The sequence below is a fragment of the Sparus aurata genome, chromosome 22 (genome assembly GCF_900880675.1).
Source record: "Sparus aurata chromosome 22, fSpaAur1.1, whole genome shotgun sequence".
NCBI classification, from domain to species: Eukaryota; Metazoa; Chordata; class Actinopteri; order Spariformes; family Sparidae; genus Sparus; species Sparus aurata.
In genome coordinates, this window is record NC_044208.1 from 11,613,041 (window position 1) to 11,640,008 (window position 26,968).

The window sequence follows — 26,968 nt, forward strand, 5'->3', positions numbered from 1 at the left end:
CCAGCTTCAGTAGATCTCACTGTGTGTATCTTGTCTCTTCAGTCAGGAGGAGATGGAGAACAAGGCCATGTACCTGAGTACGTATGAAGAGAGGGAAAGCGGCTCCATGTATGAAGAGGCCTACGACGGACACAACCTGTCCAAACTCAACCTGTGTGATGAAGGTAAGGACGAGGGTTTGACAGCAGTAAACTGGAGCACTGAGCTAAACGTGTGTCTTGCAGTAGTCTTCAACTATTCCTTGACTAAATTCCCAGATTATTCTTAAAAAAATAAAAAGTAAAAAATAAGGTTTATTAAACCTCATTCTGGCACAGAAATCTGAAATGATCTTCTCGCACGTAATGATTGATTTTCAGAACTTTCAGGGACTTTCTGCAGAACTGTTTCTGTATGTAAACAGAAACACCCCCACACACACACTAATAACCAATACAGACTCAGGTCAAATAGGCTTACACACACACACACACAAGATGAGGCAATGCTGTCACCACTTGGCATCCGCTCTCCTCTCTCTACGATCGTCTGCCGGGAATGTCCAGGAGCAACATCTGTGCAATTGTGTGTGCGTGTGTGTGTGTGTGTGTGTGTGAGTGAGTGTGTGCGTGTGCAAATATACAGGTGCAGCTGCTACACATCCACAGTTGACCCTCTGGTGTTCTCAGGTTTCGACCCAGAGCTCTGCGAGTTCGGTGGGAAAGTCTTAAGTGAACATTAACTGGAGAATTTGTTGACGTTTTAATGGAAAGTGGACAATGGCCTCACACATCAGACAGATCGCCCTCGTCCAGCTTCTCTAATCCTGGAACATTTTCACACCTCGTTCAATTAGAGGAGATATTCCCCGACCGCGGTGCAGTTTATTTCTTTGGGGGTTTAGGAGAGCGATGGGGAAACAAAGCGGTCGGGAGTTTTCTGTAAGAGCGTGAGCCAGTCATTATTCACGCAACTATAGGACCGATTAAACACCCTGTGCATTGTGGGTAAAAAAAAAAAGGGTTCAGCCAGGAAGAAAGATCAGAGTTTAATTTGGTGTAAAGGTTGTTAACTGTGGCACCAACGCGAGCCTCTTCGCCGCGGTCCCGCTTGTGATTATAACAGCGCATTACCATGAATTTGACGATGACATGTTAACGTTCAAATATACACACAAATTAGCGCATTTCAAGCATTTTCTGTGTTGTTCAAGTCAATGCCTGACTTTTATGGAATCTGTGGCACATGTGTGTTTGATTTGGAAAGTTAAAGCACCAGGAACAATGCCCTGCCCTTATAAATTCACACACAGGTAGTGCCAGTAACTGACTCATGCTGGGCCTGCTTGAAGAATACAGACTGGTGATATGTGTCAGATCGGGTCAACGTTTATTGTTACGACTCCAAGCTTGCCGTTAAAAAAAGCCTCCCAAATTGGCTAATCCCCATCTAATCTGTTTATTAAATCCAGTCTCTCTGTCTAAACAGTACAGTATGTTCACCGCAGCACAGGCGGCGATGAGTCAGAACATACAGCGCAGCAATAATTTAATTTCCAAATGTGTTTACAGTTATGTGATATATAAATATTGACTCCTCTGTCCTGCTAATGTCGACTGGAAAGACTCCAAAGCGTCACAGAACATCTTTGAAACATCTTGTTTTCGCTGCACTGTGCTGTCTTTTCCTGTGAAAACCACAGAAACAGGGCTCAGTTTGGTTTTAGGTCTCCAGAGCCAGGTTCTGGGCCCTCCGTTAGCATCTGCTGCCGTAGTTTTTGCGGTGGAGCCCATTGGTAGCATAGATGATTTCTCCCATATTCTAGATTTCAAGATGGCTGTATTTGCAAGAATGGCGTGAAAAAGATGTATATCCTCAGTCTTCTGGTTTCCCTTTTTGAATAAAAGGTCAAGCCAAGTGTGATCCCAATAAAGCAGAACTGACCCAAGTCTAGACCAGATCCAGCCCATCAGAATAGTAATGAACTGTGGCCCAGATTTTGGACCAGTTCTGGGCTTTTTTTTTTTTTTTTTGCTTTTGGCTCAGATCTAGCAAACAAGAGTGGACCAGAACTGGGCCACAGCAATTTTGGAATCTGAGATTTGCCACTCAATCCTTCACACTGGACCATAAAGGCACTAGGAAAGTGATATCCAATCGATCTTCTCATCTAACTCTCTGGATGACAGCAGACAAGTGCATTCCCGAAAACGCTGGAGAACAACAACTTCTCTATTCTCCACTGTTTTGAAGTTCAGCACGAGTTTAACTTGAGAGGCGGACTCGCTCAGAGTTAAATTTCTGCTTCTATACATTCCATCCATATGACACACACACACACACACACACACATCTGAGCCAGCTGTGTTTGTTTTACGCCGGAGGAACGTGTGTGTGCTTCATCATAGAGGGAAAGTGTGTGTGCTTGTGTGTGCATCAGAAACAATCCACTGACAGATTGTCATGGTCCAAATGAAACCATACCGTTGTGAGGCCTCGCTGCATAATCAGAGTTTAGATTTTAAAGTCAGACATGAGCCAACATCATGACTGCTCACAGGAAGACTGACTCTCGTTATAACCTCATGATATCCCAGCGGGTGTAATAATCATCATAATGTTAATGTCAAATGGACACAGTGATTTCCCAGAGACACCTGTCAGATTTCACATCTCCTGGGCCGGTTAACTTAATATATTCAGAAGATTTTTCAGAAGATATTCAGAACAATTTTTGTCCTACTTTCATTATCTCCCTCCAGTTCAGCACAGTCTGTTTTAAATGTGTTGAAAGCACTGGTAGGCTACTCAGATTAGCTAGCTAGTGGGCTACTACTTTCTTTATTAATATTTGGTGGCAGTTTAGGTTGCCCGCACTTGGGCCCGATAAGCTTACACTGAGAAAGAAGCACCTTAAAACTGTGGATACATTTTTGGAGCATCACAACCCTGGCAAAATGATGCATTTCACTGTCATAATCTGAGCCATTCAGTCCAATAAATCTAGAAGAGCTACGAGATTAAATTATTTTATTCTCAATCAAGTTAGCCGAGCTTTAAACTGGTAAGCTGGCTCAATTGAGAGAAGTCTCTAGTGCGCTCGCTCTTTGGGCCACTTAACACTGACTATCCAGGTATTTTTATCACAGGGAAGTTGAGCCATTTTGACTTCATGCACAACTGAGCAGCTTTGATAGGAATGAACAGGACTCTGTCTCCAACGCTGTGTCCAGGTTTTAATGTAACGTCCCTGATATCCACCCAACAGTGACATCTTGGATTAACTCATAGTGCTAAGTAAACTCAGCGTTCGTGGAAATATTGTTTTTGATGAGATGTGAAAGCATCAAACTTGCATTTTAGATGATTTGGATGTTTCCACTTCCAATTAAGATCATGTTAAGACTACCGACCTGAAAGTTATTGTTAACATTGTGATTGGTTTTATTGTTAGTTAACTGACTAATTTGACACATCCATTGTGTGGCAGCTAATCCCAAATGCAAGCACAATCCTGCTGTTTATTTTATTTGTTAGTACTTATCCTCAAACTCATAGGCTTTATGTTACCTTGTAAAGGTAAAGCATTGTTTGAAAATACTAAAGATCATGGGCATGAAAGTGACTTTTATGTCACTTTTCTAAATATGTTTTTCTGAATCATAGTAACATTCCAACGGGCTGATATTATGCACATTTCTCCTTGTTATAGGCTAACTTGACAAAACAATTTTTTATTTATTTTTTTGCCTCAGTGTTAGTATATGATGAATATAGCAATTATAAACATATACTAATGACTTTTCTTACACTCCCTGAGCTGCATGTCAAAGTGTCCTTGCGCAAGATACTGAACCCCGAACTGCTCCTGATTAACAGTGTCAGTGTATGAATGTGTATGTGAATGGGTGAATGTGTTGTAAAGCACTTTGAGCGGTCAGTAGACTGGAAAAGCGCTATAGAAATGCATGTCAATTTACCATTTACAGGGCTCTCACTTCAATCAAATCATCTGGAAAAATTGGATATTCAACCAGTGATCCACCAGCTATGTATGTCAAGCTACATTTGAACACATAACTGGAAAAATTTAGCAAGAGGTGCAGAGGTTTGCAAACTATAAATTCAGAGAGTCAGCATTTATATAAATAACACTTTCTATTGTTATTTAAGCTTTTCTTTTGACAGTCTGAATTTGTTAGTAGCCACATGTTCTGATGTCTGAAAACACTTTAAAAGGAATATCACATTCCCGCTCCAATGACTGATGAAGGACGTGACTCCAGGGAGCAACCCTCGAAAATCTCTTTATCCTCCTGACCTGAAGGGAATGTTCCCTCAACATCAACAGCCGAATCCCTGCATCCTGCCACTCTATCACACACATGCACACACACACACACACACACACACACACATGCACAAACACACACTCACACACGGAAAAATAACACTTCCATCTTACATGAACAGTCCTGTGTCACTTTTATCAAGACTGATTCTCCAACATCTGTTTGACCCTGAGAGGATTGTGAAGTGGTGAAATGAATTATAGTAATAAGCTGTAGCTGTGTGTGTGTGTGTGTGCGTGTGTGTGTGTGTGTGTGTGTGTGTGTGTGTGTGTGCAGTCTAAATTGTCATAATGCAATTCAGTTTTAGACCACTAAACCAGGTGTTTTTGCTGCCTGTTTACATCTAATCGAGAGCAGGTTCACAACAGATTGCTATGAGGTAATTAGTATGAATGCGTGCACTGTCGTCATTAAGTTCCTAGAAGTTCTTGCTTCTCTGGACTTTCCAAACATTTCTTCATCGAGACTGAGGAAACAACTGGAAAACATGAGCTTTGTTGGTTACAAACCCCTCCTGCCTCTTTCGTACTTTCCCAGCCACTAATTAACAAACTCTCGGAGGAATGGTTTTGTTTTTGTAGAAGGCAAAAGACCAAACAGATCTTCAAACAGCATTAATAAACGACGCTCATGAGAAAAACCTTCCATATTCCAAAAACATATTGACCCACATTTGGATTTTTCTCCTGTTTTCTTGTCCTAATTTTTCGGTCCTGGCCAGGTTCTGCTAAGCGTCGCAGGAAGCAGGATCAGTGCTGCAGTCACCTGAACTCCCTCTCAGCCATCAAGTACGCCATTGTCTCCCTCTACATCCTGGTTCTTCTGACCATCTTTGGACTCTGCCTGGCAGGTAGGATGTGTATTCATGTTCTGCCATTAGCTCTTTGACAACAGTAAAACACTTTTTTGATCCCCACAAACATTTTAACAATGGTAGTTTTTTTTTATGCTAGCGATGGGAAAGTTGACAGTAGTTCATCTAGATACCAAGCGTGCTCAACTATTAATAGAGGATTTAGGGAGGTTCAATTTACATCAGAGACATGATTGTTAGATCGGAGCGAAGATTATGTGCACTAGAGAGTGTTGTTCATACAGTGTGAATAGATCATCTGTTATTTACTGGCGCTTTATCAAAACTGTCTTCATCTCATCTTCGTGACTTTGCTTCATCATTACTTTGTCTCAAGAAGATGATGGAAGGAAAGGAACAGTATGAAAAAGACATGGTTTGCACACAGTGGGAAAGAAAGCATATTGTCCACCCTTTGTTCTCAGGGCTCTCAGTGCTCTGTTACGTAGATGACATCACCCATTCCTCAAGGTTGAATTGTAATGAAGGACACACACATTCACATATGCACACATGCAGCGAAAGAAAAAAAAAAAAAAAACCCCAGCTCAGTTAGTTTGAGGCGACACTCTGAGATGCGGTCTGAAACCCTACACGCCTCTTAAACTGTCTGTTCTCATTTAGCATTGAGAACACACGCGCACACACACACACACACACACACACACAATGACTAAGCAATCATTTGAAAACATAAACTGTAGTAATGTATAGGCCTTTTGGTGATTTTATGGACTCACTTACCGCTATTTTACTGCCGTATCTGCAGAAGAGTTTGTAATTTTTTAATGCCAAAAGTCCCACAGATCTGTGTCCGCTTAACGTGGCTGCACTCTGTCCCCGGGAGAGTTTTCTAATCTGAATTGTGAAATCAGTGTTCCAGGTTCAGTGCACGTTTGACCTCCGTGCTTCCTGCTGCCGACGGAAAGCTCTACATGTGTGACAGGTATTAACTTGACTCCCACATTTGAGGTTACGTTTGTCGCAGCAGTTCTGAAGCGTGACAGGATTGACCTTAAAGACAGCTGTGTTAAAGACGGAGAGCAGATAAAGCCTGAAAGAGACCGGCGTCTTTGTACTGCACGGTTCCCTGGGAATGCCAGGTTTCAATCTGGAGGGGTTTCACTTTAGAGACTGTTTTTCATGAAGGCTTCTCAGGGTGATGAAGAAACAGCTGCACCTTTAGCCTGATTCATAATTTGGCATCACAACTGATTTTCTAGGAGATCAAGGCCATGATAATTTGGTTTGTACAGCTTGTGAGGGTTCAGCTTTCAGCGTTCAGCATCTCTCGGCTGTAAATCAAGCGAAAACCAGTTGATTGTACAGGAAGTGGGGTATAGTACTTAAATGATACTTGGCTGGATGTTTGGATTTTGCAATTTTTGAGGGCAACCTGGAGGCATTTATTCCTGATGCATTTTGGGTTGTTAACAATTTAAACATGATACTTCCTTTAATAGCAAGTCCTTAAAGGTGCACAATGTAAGAATTGTAATTTAGAATGATCAACATGATTTGAAGAAATGACAATTTGATGTTATGTCGAAGACATCTATTTATTGTGATACAGATATATCTATTAAAGTTAGCCTGCTAACCAGCTTTCCTAGCCTACTTGCTAGTTTGTTTCTCAAGAGGTAGATGGGCCATAAACAGCACTAAGTTTCCCCTGGTGCTCGGCGCTCACAATCGGGGCATAGCCGGTTTGTAAGGCCGTTAGCTGCACAGTTAACTGAGCTAAACAGTAGCTACAGTTAGCAGCAGTTAGCAGTTACTCAGGTGATGTGCTGCCCCCTGCTTGTTTGGAGTATGAATTTGACAGGTGGACAACCCTTACATACTGCACCTTTGACTGCTCTCCACTGGTACTTCGTCTGGTGTGTTGCAGCCCAGACAATGGTATTGTCCATTTGTGCTTGCCAGATGTTTGTTTCACAGAACCATCTGGAAAGGCACCGTTAAAAGCTGTTTGGAAAAAGGCAGAGACATTCAGAATATACTTAGCAGGTGATAGGAGGAACCTTCTGTTTATTGGATCAACAGTAGGAGAGCGCTACCAAGGTTACAAGGTTATATCTATTTATCATTTACTGTCTCTGAGGTAGTCCTCTTTTACTGAATCATGACCTCATGTTCAAGTTAGCTGCTGTTTGGAAGAAGAAGAAGAAGAAAAAGAAGAAGAAGAAGAAGAAAAGGGGGTAAAATGAAGAGGTGAGAAGGATTTAAAATGCAGGACTCAAGGATTAAAGTTCTATGTTTTAGTTTTAAACCATTAGAGCAGTAGTGCTTTGCTCAGGGAACATTCAGTGGTGCATTATGTAATCGAGGAGGGCAGATAGTCATTCACTTCCCCACCAAAACATTTCCTAAATAATGGAAACCACCAAGTCCTACACAACTTTAACAAACATGTCTTTCAAACCTCACTGTGTCTCCCCGATTGGCACAAAAATATGTGAAACTGTATGTGGAAATTTGGGGTCTGTGAGTTATGGAAATCGGCATTAGCCGTTGTTGTTTCATATCACTCAGTGTGTGACACAGCGGCGTAATAGATTCCAGCGTCCTCAGAGCTCACACCGCCGCAGTTCCTCCTGCTTCGTTTGGAAATACCCTGGCGTGAAGCTGCAGTCGCCTCATGGCCAATTCTATCCTGTGTGTGTGTGTGTGTGTGTGTGTGTGTGTGTGTCTGTGTGTGTGTGTGTGTGTGTGAATGAGAACGCTTCGGAGGTGTGTAAGACTTTATGGCTGTTACCTTCTGAGAGCCCTGCTGTGGCCTCCTTGTAAATGTCAACTCTGTTATTAGAGCAGAGGAGGACAAACAGAGAGAGAGGGGGAGAGAGGTTAGAAGGGCAGAAAAATTAGGGGAGATAGAGATAGAGAGAGAAGTGACGGACCCAGAAACAGGTTTAAGAGCTGTCTGGCTTCAAACCAGCGGGATCCTGGAGGAATAAACTGCTCTCACTAATCCTAATTTCATTTCAAGACCTGCTCTCCCCCGAGCTACCCACGCATGCCGTAACCACACGGCTGATGCCATTAAATGGCTTGTGGCTGTGTGTGTGTGTATTCCCAGGCACAGAGATGTAGTTAAGAGTTTTGGATCGGCTTTGTTGTCGTCTCAGAGGTATTCGGTTATTTAAGGCTTTTAGATGAAGTTGTTTTAGAAGAAGCAATCAAACCGGGCTTTTCAACCGGCCTCTCTTAAATTAAATGCCGGCCATCCAAAAGCTAAGTGGCTCCAGCGTAACTGCAGGGGAGGCCCCCGTCGCCACAAACACACACTGATGCGATGCGCGCACAAGCACTCGCATCAGCTGCCAGGTTTCCAATGTGAACACAGATTCAACTCTCCGCTCTTTTCTGTTTGAATTCTCACTTGACTCCGACTCTGACGTCGCCTCCCTGGCGTTCTCCCAACTCCATGTCCCGGCCCGAGCACTTAAACGCGCCCATATTTCATCGGCAGCAGAATGATGGAGCCTCGTCTTTGGATGAAAACATCTGCATTCATGGCATGATTAGTCAAATATTTACTGTGTCAGCGCTTCTGATCCTAAATCTTTTTGTCAAGCGAAGTTGGGGGCGGGTGAGAAACAGAAACAGAGACAGGAGGATGAAAGAGACGGATGAATCCTGCTCTGTTATCAGTCCATTTTCTCTAGAAGCTTATCTCTACGCAGATAGGACAGAGCTCAGCGGAGGGACTGCTCAATTGAAAGGTCACATGTTCTATTCCCATGATAGACTGTTGAAACGTTCCTGAGCCAGAACCGAGACGTCTATCATCTCATTGGCGCCTGCTGGAGACACTTTCTGTCTTTGTAGTCACTTGTTTTGGCTGACACAGTTCAAGAGGAGGGCCGTCACTTAAAAGACATGCTTTGTCTTTTTGGCATTAAAGCTGCGCTGGAGAACTGTGCAGTGTTGGCAGCCCAAAGGGTGGCATGATGTAACTTTTGAAGATTTAACTTCCCAGAAGTCCTGTGGCCTATAACCTGAGTAGGTGCCTGAGTGAGAAAATTCTCCCTCCTTGCTCCAGAGTAGCAGTCTTTTTCCTGAACTCCCAGCTTATTGGCCCGTATCACATGTGATAATCTTAAGATCTTCAGAACTTTTCCAAAAAGAAACCAGATGCAGAGTTTTCTGTTGTCCCTCCATGAACAATAGTGCCAGAAGAATCAGCAGTAGAATAGTATAAACTCTTTATGGAAAGCTACTGAGCGCTTTCAGATGTTTGTATCACTGAGTGCATCCAAAGAGTCTGCACATAAGACATTACCACAGGGCAGGAAAAGAGAGACGATGGGCTGAAATATGTATATATTTTTAAATTTTTAATACAACCAGTACAGAAATAGGCAGTTAATTGCTGTAATACGTGTTTTTACATGTGACCGTGCCTCTTACGCAAATTCAGTGAAATCCAAAAGCCTTTTTTTAGTGGAATGAATTTAATTGTTCAGTACATTAGTAATATGTGTAAGTCCTGCACCCTAAGTTGGGCAAAGATGCAAAAGGAAGATCAGTTCAAGTGTTTCAGCAGATTAAGGATTAAAGAGCACACTATCTTCATGTTGGAAATCATCATATTGTCCTTTTTTATGACATTTAGAGAATATTTCTCTAGTAGTGTCTTTAAAGGGTGTACTCACATGGAGGTTGTTATCAGTTGGGTTTGTTGGATGGGTGTAGCATGGACCTAGGAAGAATCCATTAAATCTGGGGTTTCTGAAAGTTCATTTTCTACCTTTTTGTGAACCATCAAGTAGATTGTAGAGAAGTTCAGTAGTGTCTAAACACAGCCAGTAGCAGGCATACAAAGAACCGATGTCACCATTAATGGACACCAGTAATCCTCTGGGGTAGCTCAAACTCTATACAGAAGGCATTGCTATGGAGCATTCATGACAGTAACCTGTGTAATTGTAGCATCGGCACTATTATAAACATGTCCACACATATACAGCAGTTGCACTTGTTGATGTTATATCATAGCGCTCTTCTGTTTCAACAATGAATCACATGGGATCTTTCTTTGTCACATTACTCTGCACCTGCCCTCAGCGCCTTTAGAAAGTTCTGTCACTCTTTCGCTTCATTCTCACCGCTGTCATCAGCATCTTTTTCAGCACAAAAACTCTAAATAACCACTGTACGCTTCCTGCTCACCACCAGACAAGTGACAGACACAGTCAGAGAGTAGGTGGCGAACATAGTAGAGCATTTAGCAGCTAAAGAACCAAATATTAACCAAAGGAGACGGTGGTGACCAAAAACATAGTGAAAAGAGTGACTATTGGAGTTACACGTCTCAGATTGCAAACACTGATTATGTAAGTAGGGAGCTGTTGGGTATATCAACTTGATATATGTCAGTGATGTGTTCGCATCTTGTATCTGCTGCCCCCAAGTGGCCCAAAAGAAATAACTGATGCCATTTTAAATGTCCAACATTATGCGTGTCTGCATCAAGTCATTGCAAGCTTGTAACCGTTTCCCTGTGAGCTATGGTCACCTTATGTCAACACATTATTCATACACATTACTACATATGAGCTTAGTTATATGCTACATTGCTCTTCATTGTCCTTGTGTGTATGTTGACTCATACAATATGCACTCCAAACAAATCAGTTGGTTCTCATATGTTTCTCAGCATTTTTATTTTGAAAAAGTCCAAGCCATAGAACCTTCCAACAACCTTCCCCTCTCTGTGGATGTTTTTAGTTACATTTTGGCCACATGCTCCTACAAATGCCTTGTGCTACATCTGGAGTCAGTTCTCAGAATAACAGGTTGTGTAAAACACCCAACAAAACACATCTAATAACTAGAAATTGGCCCATATATGGTCTGTAGCCGGAGCTCGGACTGATAACTATCTGGGTGTTCAGGACAGGAGGTTTAAACTGGATATACACATTTTATATCTGTTTTTATGAGCTGGATGGAGATCTATTGGTCTATTTGTGTCTGCCATCCTTGGCCTGATCATGCAGAATATGAATAAAGTGGTGCATTTTGATCCAGCCAGTAAAATTCCCTCAATGATTTAGATTCGCCTGTTGCACATTATTTAAGAAGTACCTGTAGTATTTACAGGTATGATTGAGGGCACGAGCCAGTGATGTTTACAGGGTAATTTTCCCTCCACATGCTGCAGGTCTTAAAACCTAAACCGCCTAGATGCCGCTCTTCAGCGTATATCTGAGTCATGTTTTCCAGTTGGAGCAAACATGCATCTCACAGGTTTGGCTTGGTTGTGCTCTTTTCCTCAGCCATTTAATTGCTGGAAAACATGACGGTGGGTTTGTTATTCTTCTTGTAAGCCATAAAGTCTTTGAGCTCGAGTTTGTGTCTTTCAGTGATCGGTAACAGGGATGTTATTGCCAAGCAGAAATAGGCACAGCGCCCTGGTCCCTGACACAGCTCGGGGTTATTTTGGTATCTGACGTTTGTTGAACCTTGGTTCGATCATGCATGTTATCATGATCACTTTTGTGTTTTACATCAACTTTGCCTGCTGCAGCTGATCTCTGTTTTGGCTCTCATTATTTTGACACTGGCGGTTGGTTTCAGTTAAACATTGTGTTGCTGTAGCAACCACTACTACCAGTGTTCCATGGAGACCCGAATGCATGATGTCACTTCCTGTTTAGCTCATGTTCCACTAGCTATGTAGCTAATAAAAACATATCATTCAGCACTTCTTTTATTGGACTTTCAGAAAAAAAATTGAGCATGTTCCTCGGGCGTACCTTCCTTATTCCAGGGCAAAGCTGCATGAACTACGTCACTGGCTTTTATAAATTGATACATTTGTGATTTCAAACATGTTGTTTGTAAATGTTAAACAATTTAATTGACATGCACAGAAAAAACTATAACATCCATTAATATTTACAAGTGTAGGTATTCGTGTCATGTAACTTTTTTTCGTCCATAGCAATGAATCAAAAGAATGTTTTCCTCCCAGGTAATTTTTTTCCAATGTAATAGCTATAACCTCTGCTCTCTGAAAGCATCCACAGCGTTATCACATCTCTGTCCTGCTGTAATTACACATTTCCCAAGTAACTGGGACCCCTCAACTTGCCAAAGGGACTCATTTTCTCTTTCCTGTCGTGTCATGAAGCTTAGCCTACAAAGATGAAATGGGTTTCATTCAAAATTTGTTCGACCAATAGCCTTGCTTGCCCCTGTTGCATGAACAATCTAGAGATGAGCATCAACAACGGTTAGATCAGATAAAAATTGGATGATTATTATCTTGTAAATACAAATCAGTGCGTTGACTTTGTTGTGTTAAGTATTGTTTTCTGTAGCAAAGTTTACAATATTTGCCTCCGCCAACAAAAAGGTTTTGTTTCCACTGGTATCAGTTTGTTGGTTGGTTGGTTGTTTGGTTTGTCAGCAGGATTTCACACAAACTACTGTAGGAATTACCATGAAATGTGGATGGAGGATGGGTCTCGGCCCAGAATAGATCCCATTAACTTTTGGTGCAGATCAAGGATCAACATTTTAGTTCTCAGGGAATAATGCATCGACCTTGATGAAGAATCCAGCCCATTATGGTGCTATTCTAGTTTCGAATTGTTAAAAAACTGCCAACAACATTGAGAAGAACCTTCCGTACCTTCTCTCAATTTAAAGATGATTATTTTGTTGCTATTTTCTTCTTCACTAAAAATGTTGCACTTCGACAAAATATACGTCATTATGATCATATAGAACCCATGTGGTAAACAAGCTCACTCACACTTGAGAAATACAAATTTAACTTTAACCCAAACCTCAATTGTTGTCTGAGGAACTTTCACTGTTTCCTGTGTATTTTATTTGTGGGATATACTTCTGTGTGTGTGTGTGTATATATATATATATATATATATATATATATATATATATATACAGTATATATATATATTGGTCTAGAGCTTTTTCTTTTGCTTCCATAAAAGACTGAAACATCCTACATTCCTGACCATTAGAAAAACAATGACAGGCTAATTTTACCCAAATCACCACCTTTAGCTTACTTAACCTCCTTTGAGGTCATTTAAGAAAGCACACGTTCTTTCTCAACATAATACAAGATAAAAACCCGTCTTGAATGTGGACCATATGTGTTTGGCTGGGTTTGTCCATAGAAAAACCCTCAGAGGGTAAATCTGACACCACAAAGTGCCATTCCTGACGACTGTAAAGAGAAACTTTAAAGGCCTTGAACCACACCCGTTGCCGTGTGAAAACGATCAGGACTCGGGGATGAGGTGTTTCTGATCTCGGTTTGTTTATGTCTGACTCGGGTGAGAAGAAATTCCTTCGCTAAACACACTTCCCCTGCAGTAAAAAGTAAATCCTCCATCATAGACCCAGAGCACGCGCCAAAAGAGACACACATGTACACACTCACATACACACACATTCTTTTTTTTTTATGCGTATGTGTAGACAAAGACAGGGACTGAATGCATGAAAGCAAATAAAAACAAATGCACACAAAAGGTAGAATTCTGAGACACATTCATTCAGATAATCAAACAGGCCACAAACCACATATATGACTGCAGGCACATATATAGACATTTATGTCACAGACAGTCCCAGGGCCCCTAAACTGACTCTAAGACTATAAAGCCTTTTCTAATGGGATTCTGTATAGAAGAGAGCCTGGAGAAGGTCCAGAGTTCCCAGTGGGAGTCCATCATAAGAGGAGCACGCACGCACACATACACACACACACACACACATATATACACACACAAAAGTCAGTGTAGAGCCTCATTCAGGCAGTCAAAGTCAAGCACAGGTCATTAACATGTCAAGACTAATTGGACCAGACCTCCCTCCCTCTCTCTCTCTCTCTCTCTCCCTCTCTCTCTCTCTCTCTCTCTCTCTCTCTCTCTCTCTCTCTCTCTCTCTCTCTCTCTCTCTCTCTCTCTCTCTGTGTGTGTGTGCGTTGTCTTCAGCATGAAACACAGAGTGCTACAGCTTGCTAGTAAATCAAATACTACTATACATGTGTGTTGATGGCCCCCATTCACAACATGCCATTTTAAATCACAAATCTCTTTCACGAAGGAGACCTGGCCGAGAATGGCAGCGACACAGAGTTACAACAGCACATTAACAGAAAAATCCTGCTCACATAATCCGATTGAACATTTGCACGCAGACAAACTGGACTCGACTGATTTAACCAAAGTTTGAAAGCTGTTCAGTGGGACAATATTCTGAAGTCAACGTTCAGTCTGTAGATTGTTCCATGCATCAGGTGCTGAATGCCTTTCTCAATTCAGTTCGGACTTTAGGGGAGAAAAAGAAATGTCAAGGGGAGGAAGACAGTGATGGCTGTTTACATAGAAACATATCAGCGACTGAGGCGGCATGCCCCTAAAGCAGAGTATTTTGCTTTTGAGTATGACACACCGATGAGTCACAGCTAAAGAAAAATGAAGAAAAACATGCCATGCTATCAGTGTGGCTTTGTGAATGGATGGATCAGTCCACAACTACGTTCCAAACCAAAATATAATTGCGACTATGAAGGATTGGGCATGAAATTGGGTACACACGTGTCCCCCCCCTCAGGATGACTTGATGACTTTGATGATTTTCTGATTTTTCACATATGGACGGGTAGAAATAAAAGTCTGTGTACATTTCCCAAAACATTTGTCTTGTTTGAGTCATCTCTGATGCAACAAGTGTTCATTTTATAGAGGTTGTTTGTAAAAACCCAGTGAACTGGCAACCAGCATCAGTTATTTGTATCATTACAATGACTTTACGCTTGATTTCTTGTACTTTTCATTTGTCAGGACAAAAAAACTGTAAAGTAAAGCACCTTTTCATACCCGTCTGACAGCACAGCTCTGAAAAGAATATGCTGTAAAGTTTCACACATTCAGTTCAGCCAAATTAGGTCATCAGATGCAATAAAGCCGAACACAACAGTGTGTAAATAACAAATAAAAGCAGCAGGCCTCGCTGATGCAGCGCTCCATAAACGGCTGCAGTGATTCTGCAGGAGAGGGAGTGTTGGAGCTCGGGGATTTAAAGAGCACGATAGCAGGCGCCTAAATTAGTCCTCTGAAGCTCTTTTTCTGTTTTACTAGCAGGCTAATTAAGCAACAACAGATTCCAAAGACTCTGGGCAGGCTCTGCTCGAGTCTGTTAAACACTCACTGCGGGGGACTTTCATTGAGATAATTGTGGTGCTGGAGCTCAGTGAAGTGCAAAAAACTCTTTGAACACAGTTCTTTCTTCAGAAACGTATAGTAAGAATAAACTAAGATGTGCTTTTGGCCTCACGATTCCAGCACATTTTGCACTAAAATGAAACGATGCATACTTCTCTTTGTGTATCGTCGAGGTCTGATGAACGTGTTGAAAGCATTTCCTTCCTCATAAAACATTTTTTAAAGCCAATTAAAACATGAAACCTCCATTGTTTACATCTCTGTTTGGGAGCTTTTATTCTTCTTCATTGCATTTTCCTGGCAAATTGCTCATTTTCTTGGCACCTGTTGATCCTGGGATAGTGTTAAAACATTGGAAGGAAGATCTGTTCTTACCAAGTCGACAGTCAGCCATCAGCCAGCGAATAACTTTTTACAGGCCGTCTTTGAGCTTTTGTGACATCTGTTGTTGCGGTGTGTCCCGCTGTTGTTGGCAGTTGAACATGTATAGAACCAGTGTCAGAGCCCGTTGTTCAGAGAAATCTCTCCGATTGGCTGTTTAGCTAAGCAAATTAGTGCAAGAGAAGAAAAACAGAAAAAGAAAGACTCAGTGTTCTCATTTGTTCCCAGTCCTTTTTTTAATAAATATCCCTTGGGAGTTGATTTATTCCCGCAAAGAGAAGAGTCCGGGCGATTTTCTTGTGTCTCCTGGTGAGATTAACCCTCAACTGTTGATCCTCAGAGCTGGAGGGAAAAAGCATGTTAGATTTCATGGCTGAAATGGCCCATCAAATGAAGCATTTCCGCTGCTTTGTTTGCACCCATGTTATAGTTGCTTGTACTATAATAGTTGCTGTAAACCAGTCGAGTTTGATGATTAAACTCTGCAGGGAGTACATCAGTATAAGTCTCCCCGTACAATGTCATTAACCCTGATACAAACCAAACGTTACCAGCATAAAATAGCCTCCCAAGGTAAGATTTCACAGGCTTTGGACATCAAATCAAGTCAGTCCTTTACGGAAGTGAATCAAAACAGATTCAGATTTAGTGGGGGGTTTCTTCGGTGGTAGATCTCCATCTTATTAAACATATATTACGTAACATTTCTCCATTAAAATGCCTAAACTGACCAGAACTTTGATATGTATTTTTGTTGAGCTGTCTGCTTCAATGTGGAAATCAAAAATCTTATGGTCTAGGAATTTTTTTAATGCAATTTATTATTCTAAATGCATGTAAAAGGGACCTCTGTCTATTAGTGGTGAGAGTCAGTTGCTCCATTCATTGAAATGCCCTGAACGTCACTCCAGAAAGCAAACACCCACGCCAACAGGAGCAAGAAAACAGGTACTTCTATTCTCACACACACACACACACAGACTCACATTAAGTCATTCGGCCTCACTTTGATGTCGGCCACATCAGACAGGGTCCACGCTCAGAAATCAAACAAACCCACCGCCGCCACCACTGTCACTTCATTTGGACATTCCTGCAGCTGAGCTACAGCTGGCCAAGCTCCACACACACACACACACACACACACACACACACACACACGCATCCTCACCCAACATGACTGCAAAGTGCACAGTCGCTGTTGTTTAACCCTCCATTAAACGACCAAATAAACAAAAGAAACCAACAAACACTACACTTATTCATTCACAATTGCATTCAGCTTCAGTTTAAACATTCAGAACTTTAAGGAGAACTTCGGTCGATTTAAACATGCAGCTTCATTGCTCAAGCTACCCTTGACTTGCGAGTACCGAAGACGTGAACAAATTTGGTCCAGCCATTACAGAGCTCCGTGAACGGAGATGTAGCATTGAACGCTAACAGCATGGGGTCAGAACTTTACACTGGGTTTTAAGCGTCTTAACATGCTCCACATCTCACACCAAAAGTTATGCAACATCAGCAGACACCTTAGCACACAGCACTGTAGCGTGTATAACTCAAACTGAATAAAAAAGTTGTTAAAACAGTGTGTTTGTGCAAGGAGCTACTTACCTGTTTGTTGACATCCGTGTGTTCCGGTAGCTAGACCAAACTAGCATATCCATCGAGTGTGCACTTAACAGGCTTAACAGGCTATTGTAAGGCTCATGGCTCATGACAGGCTGTAACATGGACATGTACATTATGAACATAAACACGAAAATGCTGGAATACGTTTCCGTCTCCGCCAGTGAGGGAGTGAGCGCACGCTCGACGGATTGACTAGCTTGGTCTAGCTACCGGAACACACGGATGTCAACAAACAGGTAAGTAGCTCCTTGCACAAACACACTGTTTTAACTACTTTTTTATTCAGTTTGAGTCATACACGCTACAGTGCTGTGTGCTAAGGTGTCTGCTGATGTTGCATAACTTTTGGTGTAAGATGTGGAGCATGTTAAGACGGTTAAAACACAGTGTGAAGTTCTGACCCCATGCTGTTAGCGTTCAATGCTACATCTCCGTTCACGGAGCTCTGTAATGGCTGGACCAAATTTGGTCGCGTCTTCGGTACTGGCAAGTCAAGGGTAGCTTGAGCAATGAAGCTGCATGTTTAAATCGACCGAAGTTCTCCTTTAAGATATTCATATCAGATCCAGTGTAGTTCGGTAGTTGAGCAGTGATGTGTACTCCATGTTGTCACAGCTGCAGTGTCGGACCTTGCGCGAGCGGCGATCACCAGGCATTAACCCATGACAACAAGTTCTGTATGAGAAGGTTGCATTCAGCGATGTGAGCGTGGGTCCGTGACCTTCTGCCAGACATGTGGTTTGTATGACAATAGTGAAGCGCAACTATTTCCAGTGAAACCCAAAAACATAGCTTGAATGATTTCGCTTTCCTGATGATATTTATGCTAAGAAATGGTCCAACAACTTATCACGACACCCACGCCAGCCAAATCTCCCGCTGGTTCCCTGTCCATGCCTCAAATAAAAACAAACAATCAGCGCTAAATAATCAAAGTGCATTCTTTCTATGCAGCTGCACCGCTGGAGCTCGGCAGTGTGTGTTGTTTGTGTATTGTAGTGTACGTTATGCATCGCGATTGTTTGATTGCTGTGATCGACCATGGTTGATCGCAAAGCTGTCTCCTCCAAGCTGTTTCTCATCCAGCCCAGCAGGAAGCACGGGCTCAGTCACTGATAAATGAGCTGTGAAATACCTGCCAGCTGTCAAGTTCATCTGGTGTGAGCTTTTAAAAAAATGCTTGAATGCCTCTTTTAGATGTTTCCGCTTTTTTTTATTTGTGCTGAAATTGTGAGCCGGTCAGAAGTAAAATGCCAACTGAGCAACCAAATTTAAATTAACAACAGATGATATGACTGTATGTAACATGATGGTTGTTGGTTGTCCCTGCCTGCCTGGACCAACCTCCAGGTAGAGCGCCAGCTTTTGAGGCCGGTTTCGGTACTGGCTAAACGGTCACGGCAGCCCAAAAAAACGTTATCCCGTAAACAGTGTATTAATGTTTTTGAGCATCACAACCCATGCAAGATAACTGCCCATTTAATCCAATCAAATTTAGAAAGTCTAAAAGAGCCACATGATTAAATTATTTTATCCCCAATCAAGGTAGCTGGGCACTGAACCAGAAGTTAGCCTGCTTGGCGGTGGAACCTTCTATGGTACTTCTATGGCCCAGCGAACCCCTCTCCAACGCTGTGTCCAGATTTGGCCCGGACCCTCACCAGTATGCTTTTAGAACCAACAGATCCACTGGGGATGCCATATCTACTGCCCATTATTTTTCCAGTGTCATGTCTGTTCTTCCTCTGCTGTATCACATACTCATTGTCTGGTGCAATAATCCAATTTAATCTTTATCTCACACACGTTTCATCTCTGAGCCAGTTGGAGCTTACTGAGCTTAACTCCGGATATGAATCCAGCCTTTTTTACTCATCCACTTAAAATGTATCTAACGGCTGCCTTTTGATGTGAGGTCAAACGAAGCAGGTTGTTCCCTGTCGGATTTTAAGATCCCGTAATTTCATTCTCATTCACCGCTGGAAGACTTTCAGGTCTGCACTTCACAAAAAGACTCTTTCTTCTTTAGTTCCTTTCCGACTTCCTGCTGCTGGCGTCCCCTCAGAGTCAAGTAGGATGTTGGTCAGTTTCTGTCTGGGAGAAGGTGACTGCTTTCACTCTGTTCTCTCAACACTTGAACACACAGCGTGACGGACACTTGTGGTGTCCATATCTGACTTTATTTATTTATCATTATTAATGTTAGATAGATATTTAAAAAATGCATCTCAAAATGTGAGAGAAAGAAGAGGAGAATTGCAAATACAATGTAGTATTTACACACAGATGTTCCAGACACATGTGGTAAATTGGCTATTTTTAACTGAGAAGCAGCTGTTTTAATATTTCTCATCCTCCTCTCAGGTCAGATCACTTTCACCTCTGGCTGGTCAATTATATAATATAAGCTGCACTGAATTGGATTTGTATTTTAGAATTACATTACATGGTCTGTGAATGTTGAAGTCGTTTCAGACATTTTACTGAAACAGACATTCCAGCTCAGTCCCTGAGGAATCATATTCCTATTGGATTAGTCTGCAATGCAGATTTTACGACCTGCTCCAATAGTCAGTGCTAATGCAAGAAGGTTAATGTAGCAACGCTGAAAGTAGACGTGTAACACAGGGTTCCTTTTCCCTGTATATCACAAAGTAAGTAAAAACATATTGTCTCAACAGTAAACAACAGTCAGACCTAACAATAATATTGAAGCTGTATAAAACATCAATACTTCCTCTAAAAATCCTCAACATGAAACAATCCGAAATGGAAAAATCTTTTTTTGCTGGTCCAAACTCATGTATGAAACAGGGACGGAGCTTTCCAGGAGTCCCTGACACCGGCATTCTTTCTCAAGGCCAGCACTGACCCCACTGGTTTCAAAAAGAAGTCTGATTGCATGTAAGCTTATGACAGAAATACCTCTACTTCTCACTTGGTTTATTACCTCAGTAAACAGTTTCTAATGAGTTTATTGTGTCAATCTATAATTTCAAATCTAAGGGTGTCAAAACTAGATATTACTTACTTTATCAGCCTAATCAACACTTTGAGATCTTGATGAGCGTCTTTATTAGCCACTGAAATGCCTCCTTTCTAATGTCTTTCAGAATTTTATCATCTTATTCCTGTTTTGATCAGAAAGGTCATTCCAGGTACTCCATTTACCAAAAACAACATACCACAACTGCTTGTTCTGGCTTTTTATTGTCTCTGTGTTTAAGTTGGATAACTGAAAGAGGAGGAGTAGACGGGTAGAGGCTCTGAAGCGACAAAGTATATCGGCCACGTCTGAGTCCTTCATGGAGGTCTTTTGCTCAATTATGCTTCACTACTGAGGTGTTTTCCGTGGTTGGACCATAAATTGCAGCGTAGGGGTTGATGTTGAGAGTACTAGATTACGGATAAATTCACAGTAATGATGTTGACATTTTTGTATTCATATTGTGAGCAATGTGGAGCCACAGTTGTGGTGTGGTCAAGGTTTGCGCTGCTCTTTTAGATCTCAGAAAAACAAAAAAAGACAACACTTCATCTTCTCTTCAGTGTTAGCAAACAGTACCACACAGGAAGACACTCAAACTGAGCTCGAGTCAGAGTTAGTGTTGTTTCCAAATAGCAATGTCATTGGCGTGGGATTGTATACAGTACAAACATGTTTGACCTGCAAGAAACAAACACAAAACAAAAAGAAGCATTAAGGCCGACTTTGTAGAAACCCACCGTGTCTGTAAAGCTCGTATGTCTGCTTCTGTATGCTTACGTCCAATTCTACAACGCAGCGATGCAGCTTGACACGATATTTTGCCAGCAAGAGATTTTGTCTTTGTAGAAATCCAGTGAACTTGAAAAAATAATAATTTCCAGTTCGATAATGAAGAAAGCTCTGTTTCTTGTTACCAAAACGTTCAGTGAAAACTGTTGTTTTGACTAAAAGAAAAGTTGTCGTATTTTGAGACAAAGTTTGAGAATTAACTTGCAACCTTGTTTGAAAAAAGATTTGGAAAAGTTCAAAAGATAACTTGCACTATTTAGTGGTAAAAATGGTAATACTTTGAGAAGGAGTTTCAAAACAATGCTGACATTTAAAACTACTTAATATTTCTAGAAAAAAACAATAACGTTTTAAAAATAAAGGAATAATATCTAAGAAAAATGTGCTGTACTTGAAGAAAAAGTCGGAAAATGATGATAACAGCTGACAACATTTTTCTTCAAATCTGACTTTTTCTAGATACTACAAGATTATAGTCATACACTTAAACGAAACCTGGAATTATTTGTATTATACAGTTGCGTTATATTTGTATTGTTTCATTATATTCAATTTATATTTTGAAAAAATAAGCGGTAATACGAAACTTGAGAAATGTTGAGAGTCTTAATATCAAACTCACATTTTTTATTAAATTTTGAGCAACAAAAGCCGTAATCATCAACTGATGCGCCACACATGTGCAGTCCTCTGCGACTGCGAGGACACAGACCTCCATCCATCTGTGGAGAGTATCCTCCTGTCGTGCTGGATGTGCTGGGAGTCATGTGAGGCTGTACAAATAAACTCGACTTCACAGTGTAAAGGTCACTTTGAGTCACATCACACATGAGTCCTTCCAGGAGATCACTAAGTCTGTTTGTAATGGCAGAGTCCTTCAAAGATAAATGGAGCTGCTTTTACTCCTTGGAAACACACACACACACACACACACACACGCACGCACACACACTGACACACACACATACTTTTTGTTCAGTAACTTTATTAAAACTCCTGTGAGAGGGCTAAACGGGGAGATTAGTAACCATGGGTGCAGAGCCACAAGGGAGAGAACTGCAGGACGTTTGACTCGTCCAACATTTCTAACACAGCACAGGGATGCCTCATGACAGACCTTCGATTTAGAGGGTCAGACGAGGTCAAGACTAAAGTTATTTACCTACACCTGTTAGTATCAGGAATTAGAACAAATCAGTTAAAGGTGTTTCAATTGAAACATCTACGGACCCAAAACGCATTCATAGTGATAAACATCGTAAGGACATTTAAAGTTTTTGAAATATAAAATGAATGGAGATTATAACCCAAGTGCAAACCTCATTAGAGATATAAATAAAACATACAGATATGGTGACGCTACAGGTATTGATGTCTGCCCGCTTTTCAAGTATATAACTAATTACTGTTGTTATTACTGTGGCTGAATTGATGAGGTATAGTTACTTAGTGCTGCACTTTTTGTTTTAAACGTTGTCTGTTAACTTTACCTTCCAGGGAAATCCTCTTTGCAGACAGAACAGAAACTACTACTACTAACACATGTATTTTATTGATTTCATTTGGGGGGGGGGGAATGATACAGTTCTTCTAACTGCTGCCTGAGCACAACTTATCCACTTGTTGCGCACACGCAGAGTCTCACAGTGAGGCTGGCTGGACAGTGTCATGTCGGAGGCAGAGAGAGGGAAGACAGAGGGAGGTCTATCAGAACAGCATTCCTCCGTGGGTGAAGCCAAACACAACACGGTTCCTTCATCTATCTCTTTATGTGCAGCCAGTGTGAGTAGGTGTGAGCTCGCACAGCTATCTCTGTGAGAACCAGTTTTAAAAAGTTGTAGTCCTTGTGAGGGAGGACATGTTGTCCAGTCCTTATTTTTGGACAGACCTTTAAAAGGCGGTTTGAGGGTTGGTATTAGGGTTAGAATCAGGTTTAGGATGCCCTCAAAAAGATGACTGTACAAACTTAAGAACTGTACATAAACCGATAACCCACAACATTAAAACCACTGACAGGTGATGGGAGTTACACCGATCCTCTTGTTACAATGCAATGTTCTGCTGGGAAAATTTGGGTCCTTGGATACATGTGGATGCCACCTGACATGCAGCACCCACCCAAACAGCGGCGGTGTACTATAAACAGCCTCAGTGTCAGAGCTTTTTTGGTGACACAATAAGACGCTGCGCCATATGAAGCTGGTGGTGTTAATGCTGTGGCTGATCGGTGTATATCTGTGCTTTTTTTCTCCTTACGATAATTTTTATTGAAGCTGCACGCCGCCTTCCCAACATCACAAGACTCATTTCAACCTATCAGTGCAACAGACAGAAAAGGTGAGACTGGAACAGCGTTAGTGTCTCATATCCTCACTTTGTTGCTGGGCTCCGAATGCTTTACCAACCCAAACTGTCGCTATCTGACATCCTGGGAATGTGACTCAACAATCAACTCTCTTTGTGGTGCGTTTAGGAGCAGCTCAGACAAATCCTATGGATTCTACCTTTAAGTTTAATGGTCTTCGAATGACAGAAATATGACTTTTTACTTCGAGTACATTTCACAGCCTGTACTCTATGACATACTTAAATAGTAAAGACTGTGTTCACTTTTGCCATCTTTGATTCTAACCATGTTGAGTGCCGATAAAACTCACAAAAAAAATCACTTAAATCCATTTCAAACACATACATAGAGACCATGTGAGGACTGAACCAATAATATACAATCCGTCAGGTCCAGCTGGTGTCCTGGCCGCCTCTCCCAACATTTGCAACATGAGTAGAAATTGTCTTCTTCTCCACAGAAGGTTTCAAAGACCATGAAGCTGTGAATTTGGGGAATCGTCTGTTGTGTATAGTGCTGACGTGACCGTGTGTTTGTGTTGTTTTGCGTGTCTGTAAGAAATGAAGGAAGTGGAGGGGAATAGAAAAGACACAGGATGACATTCGCATCCTACAGAGCTGCAGTGTGAGAGGTTAGAAATGGATTTGTCAGGCTTACGTCTCATCTTTCGGTCTCTGTCTCATCAACCTCGCCTGAAGTCACAACACTCACCTTAAAGACTCTGCTGCTGCAGTCTGACATTATAAGGGGTTGATGACAGACTCTCCTGGATGTGTAACTACTAAACTGTTTGCCAAGATGTCAGCTCTATCGACTTGCCGTGAATAGAAAAGCCTTTTATTCTCTGCTCAGTCACCTGACACTGACCTCTGAGGCTTGGTTGATCGCATATGCAGAGCTCTCCATGTTAACAGAGCAGCAGGTTAACACACATCAATTAATAAAGAGTGATCTGTTATGCTGATTGATCATTCCCTCAGGCGGGGAAACCAGAGAAAACAAACTGAGACACACACGGTGGAAAATCTCTTTAAATGTGCTCTGGCAACAAGACACAATTATGAGTTTATATGTCTTCACTGTAATAGCACACAGTTGTCCTGAACTGTGAGAACCCACAGGCCCTGAACAGTCTGTGGTTCACAAATGTAATTCTGCACCTTAAACTAGAAAAACCACACTGTGGTTCCTCTGACAAATTACAGAGAATTTGGAAACCAATCTTTGGATTACATTAACACTAAGCTCTGTCCCGCCGCTCCATCTGTAGCCTTTAAATTATCTTGACATGATTATCTGACAGAAATGTGGTATCCATGTGTGTGTTGTCACTGTTGGGACAACAGTGAATTTCCCAAGTGTCAACATTCAGAAACTGAGTTAGAAAGCCAGATTTTTCCATTTTAATGAGTGGGGCTCTTCTTCCACTTCTCCTTATCCTCGTCCTTACCTCTGGTACAGTGCACCTGGTGTGCGCTCCTCTTATGCATTGCATGTTGTCTTTTATAGCAGTTTTTAGAGGTTGAAATATTTTCAAGTTTTCAGCACAAAGCACGGAATCGCGACGCTTTTTCCATAAATTGTATTTAATCGCCCAGTTGCACACACAGTCTGGCTCTAAGGGTGTGCCTTGCTGGTTTGTTTATAACTCTGAAGCGGCTGCTTTGTCAGTGGAGCAACTTACATTTCTATATTTGCAGCTCTGAACCATAAGTGGTAGGGGGACATTGATTATCGGGGCAGATAATCATTTTCTGATTTTCAGTATCAGTGGTTTTTCTGTCAGATTGCTGATAAAATGAACTAATTTCAAATGTGCTACTTTGGCTCTGGTGCTGCATCCTCTCACACAATGTCCCGCCCACAACAATATCTGATTGGCAACACATCACAATTAATAGTCTATAAACAATAGAAAAACAAGTAACTAATAACTAAATGTATCAAATAAATGTAGTGGAGGAAGTATGAAGCAGCATCTATGGTAGTATCAAGAGTAGAAAAACAGTACTTGAGTAAATAATACAGCTGTGGCAGCGTTATTTTTGATCACACTACCTTGCTCGGCATGACCGCCCTACTACATCCTGTCCGTTAAGCAATGCACATGAGCAACTCTCTCCAACACAACATGCTGGTACTTCTCCCAAACACTCTACTGTGAAGCTACTCGCTTCTCAAAACAAAAGTTTTGTCATACACAGGTCACCCACATGTTTCCGCTGATAACACAGAAATTCAGAGCAATAATAACAGCCTCTGTGCATCATGAGATCTAAAATGAAGCATGAATATTAAGGAATAATGGAGGCTTTAATAGGAGAAGCATTATCTCTGCAAAACAGACAGATTTTATCGCAGCATTTCATTTATCATCCTCTGCCTCTTTACTTGTTTCTTCTTCTCCCTCCTCTTATCCCACATCATCTCCTCGGTCTTGTTCCACCTTCTCTTCTTCCATTTCAAGGAGAAGAACTGCTGAGAATCTCTATCAAGTTCTGGCTGATCCCAAATTTGTGTGTGCTCATCTGAAAAAACACTGCGCCCACAGACCATCATTTAGCAGTTAAGCGCTCCGTGTTAGATGAGAGATTTCAGCTTATTTCGTTTTTCAGGTGTTTCAGCGCAATAAACACGTATGTAATCCAGATCGTGCCGTCCCAGTAATCTTAAGGGAAAACATGTTGTCCCTCATCCTTGTTATTTCTGCTTCTTTCAGATTTTGGTATTTTTGGAAAGATCAAGAACAAATTGTGGTGAATCCACATTGGTTGAAGAAGTTTCTCAGATCCTTTACATCAGTAAAAGTAGCAGGAGAGGGGGCTAAAGTGAATGCATTCTTTACTCAAGTAAAGGTACAGATATAATTCAATGATTGTCATTCCCGGGATGTCAAAAACTGACATTTTGGGTTGGTAAAGCCAGTGGCGGCTGGTAACTGAAAAAATTGGGGAGGACAGGAGGAAAACCAGTCCACGGTGTCATGTTATTTTATACAAGTCAACTAATTAACCCTACTTTCTTATATTCAATGAAAATTAAGCAATAAAACAATGACTTACAAGACTTCTTTAAAAAACATTTCATCAAAAGGCTAATATACAAGACAAAAAAATATCTAAACTTCTATCACTTCCAGGATTCAAACCCCAGTCACCTGAATGGCAGGCAACTGCACTACCCCCTGTGCTAACTTAGCCCTCTATAAATGACCTTCACGACAGTGGCTTTGTTGCTGCTCTGTATTGTGTGCGCTGTAACTGTGTTGCTGTCCCGGTCGTGCCGCTAACTTTATGTCCTCCAGCAGGATGAACGAAAGAAACGAAAACTATGAATTATGTTTCTGACTGCTTCTCTCTGATTTCTCCGAACAGTTTTTTTTTCTTTAAGAAATGTGCTTATATTTCCTTTGAAACCGATTCCAATATC

General features: G+C 41.4%; 1 protein-coding gene across 1 annotated transcript in view; it reads left to right on the forward strand.

Annotated features, from left to right (window-relative positions):
• The window catches only part of scara5 (scavenger receptor class A, member 5 (putative)), an 80,638-nt gene that overhangs the window by 6,864 nt on the left and 46,806 nt on the right, over positions 1-26,968 (forward strand). Inside the window, exons 2-3 of the mRNA XM_030406304.1 lie at positions 43-164; positions 5,053-5,181. Of these exons, the coding sequence (XP_030262164.1) occupies positions 53-164; positions 5,053-5,181 (241 nt within the window). The 5' untranslated portion in view covers positions 43-52. The remainder of the gene's footprint in view (positions 1-42; positions 165-5,052; positions 5,182-26,968) is intronic.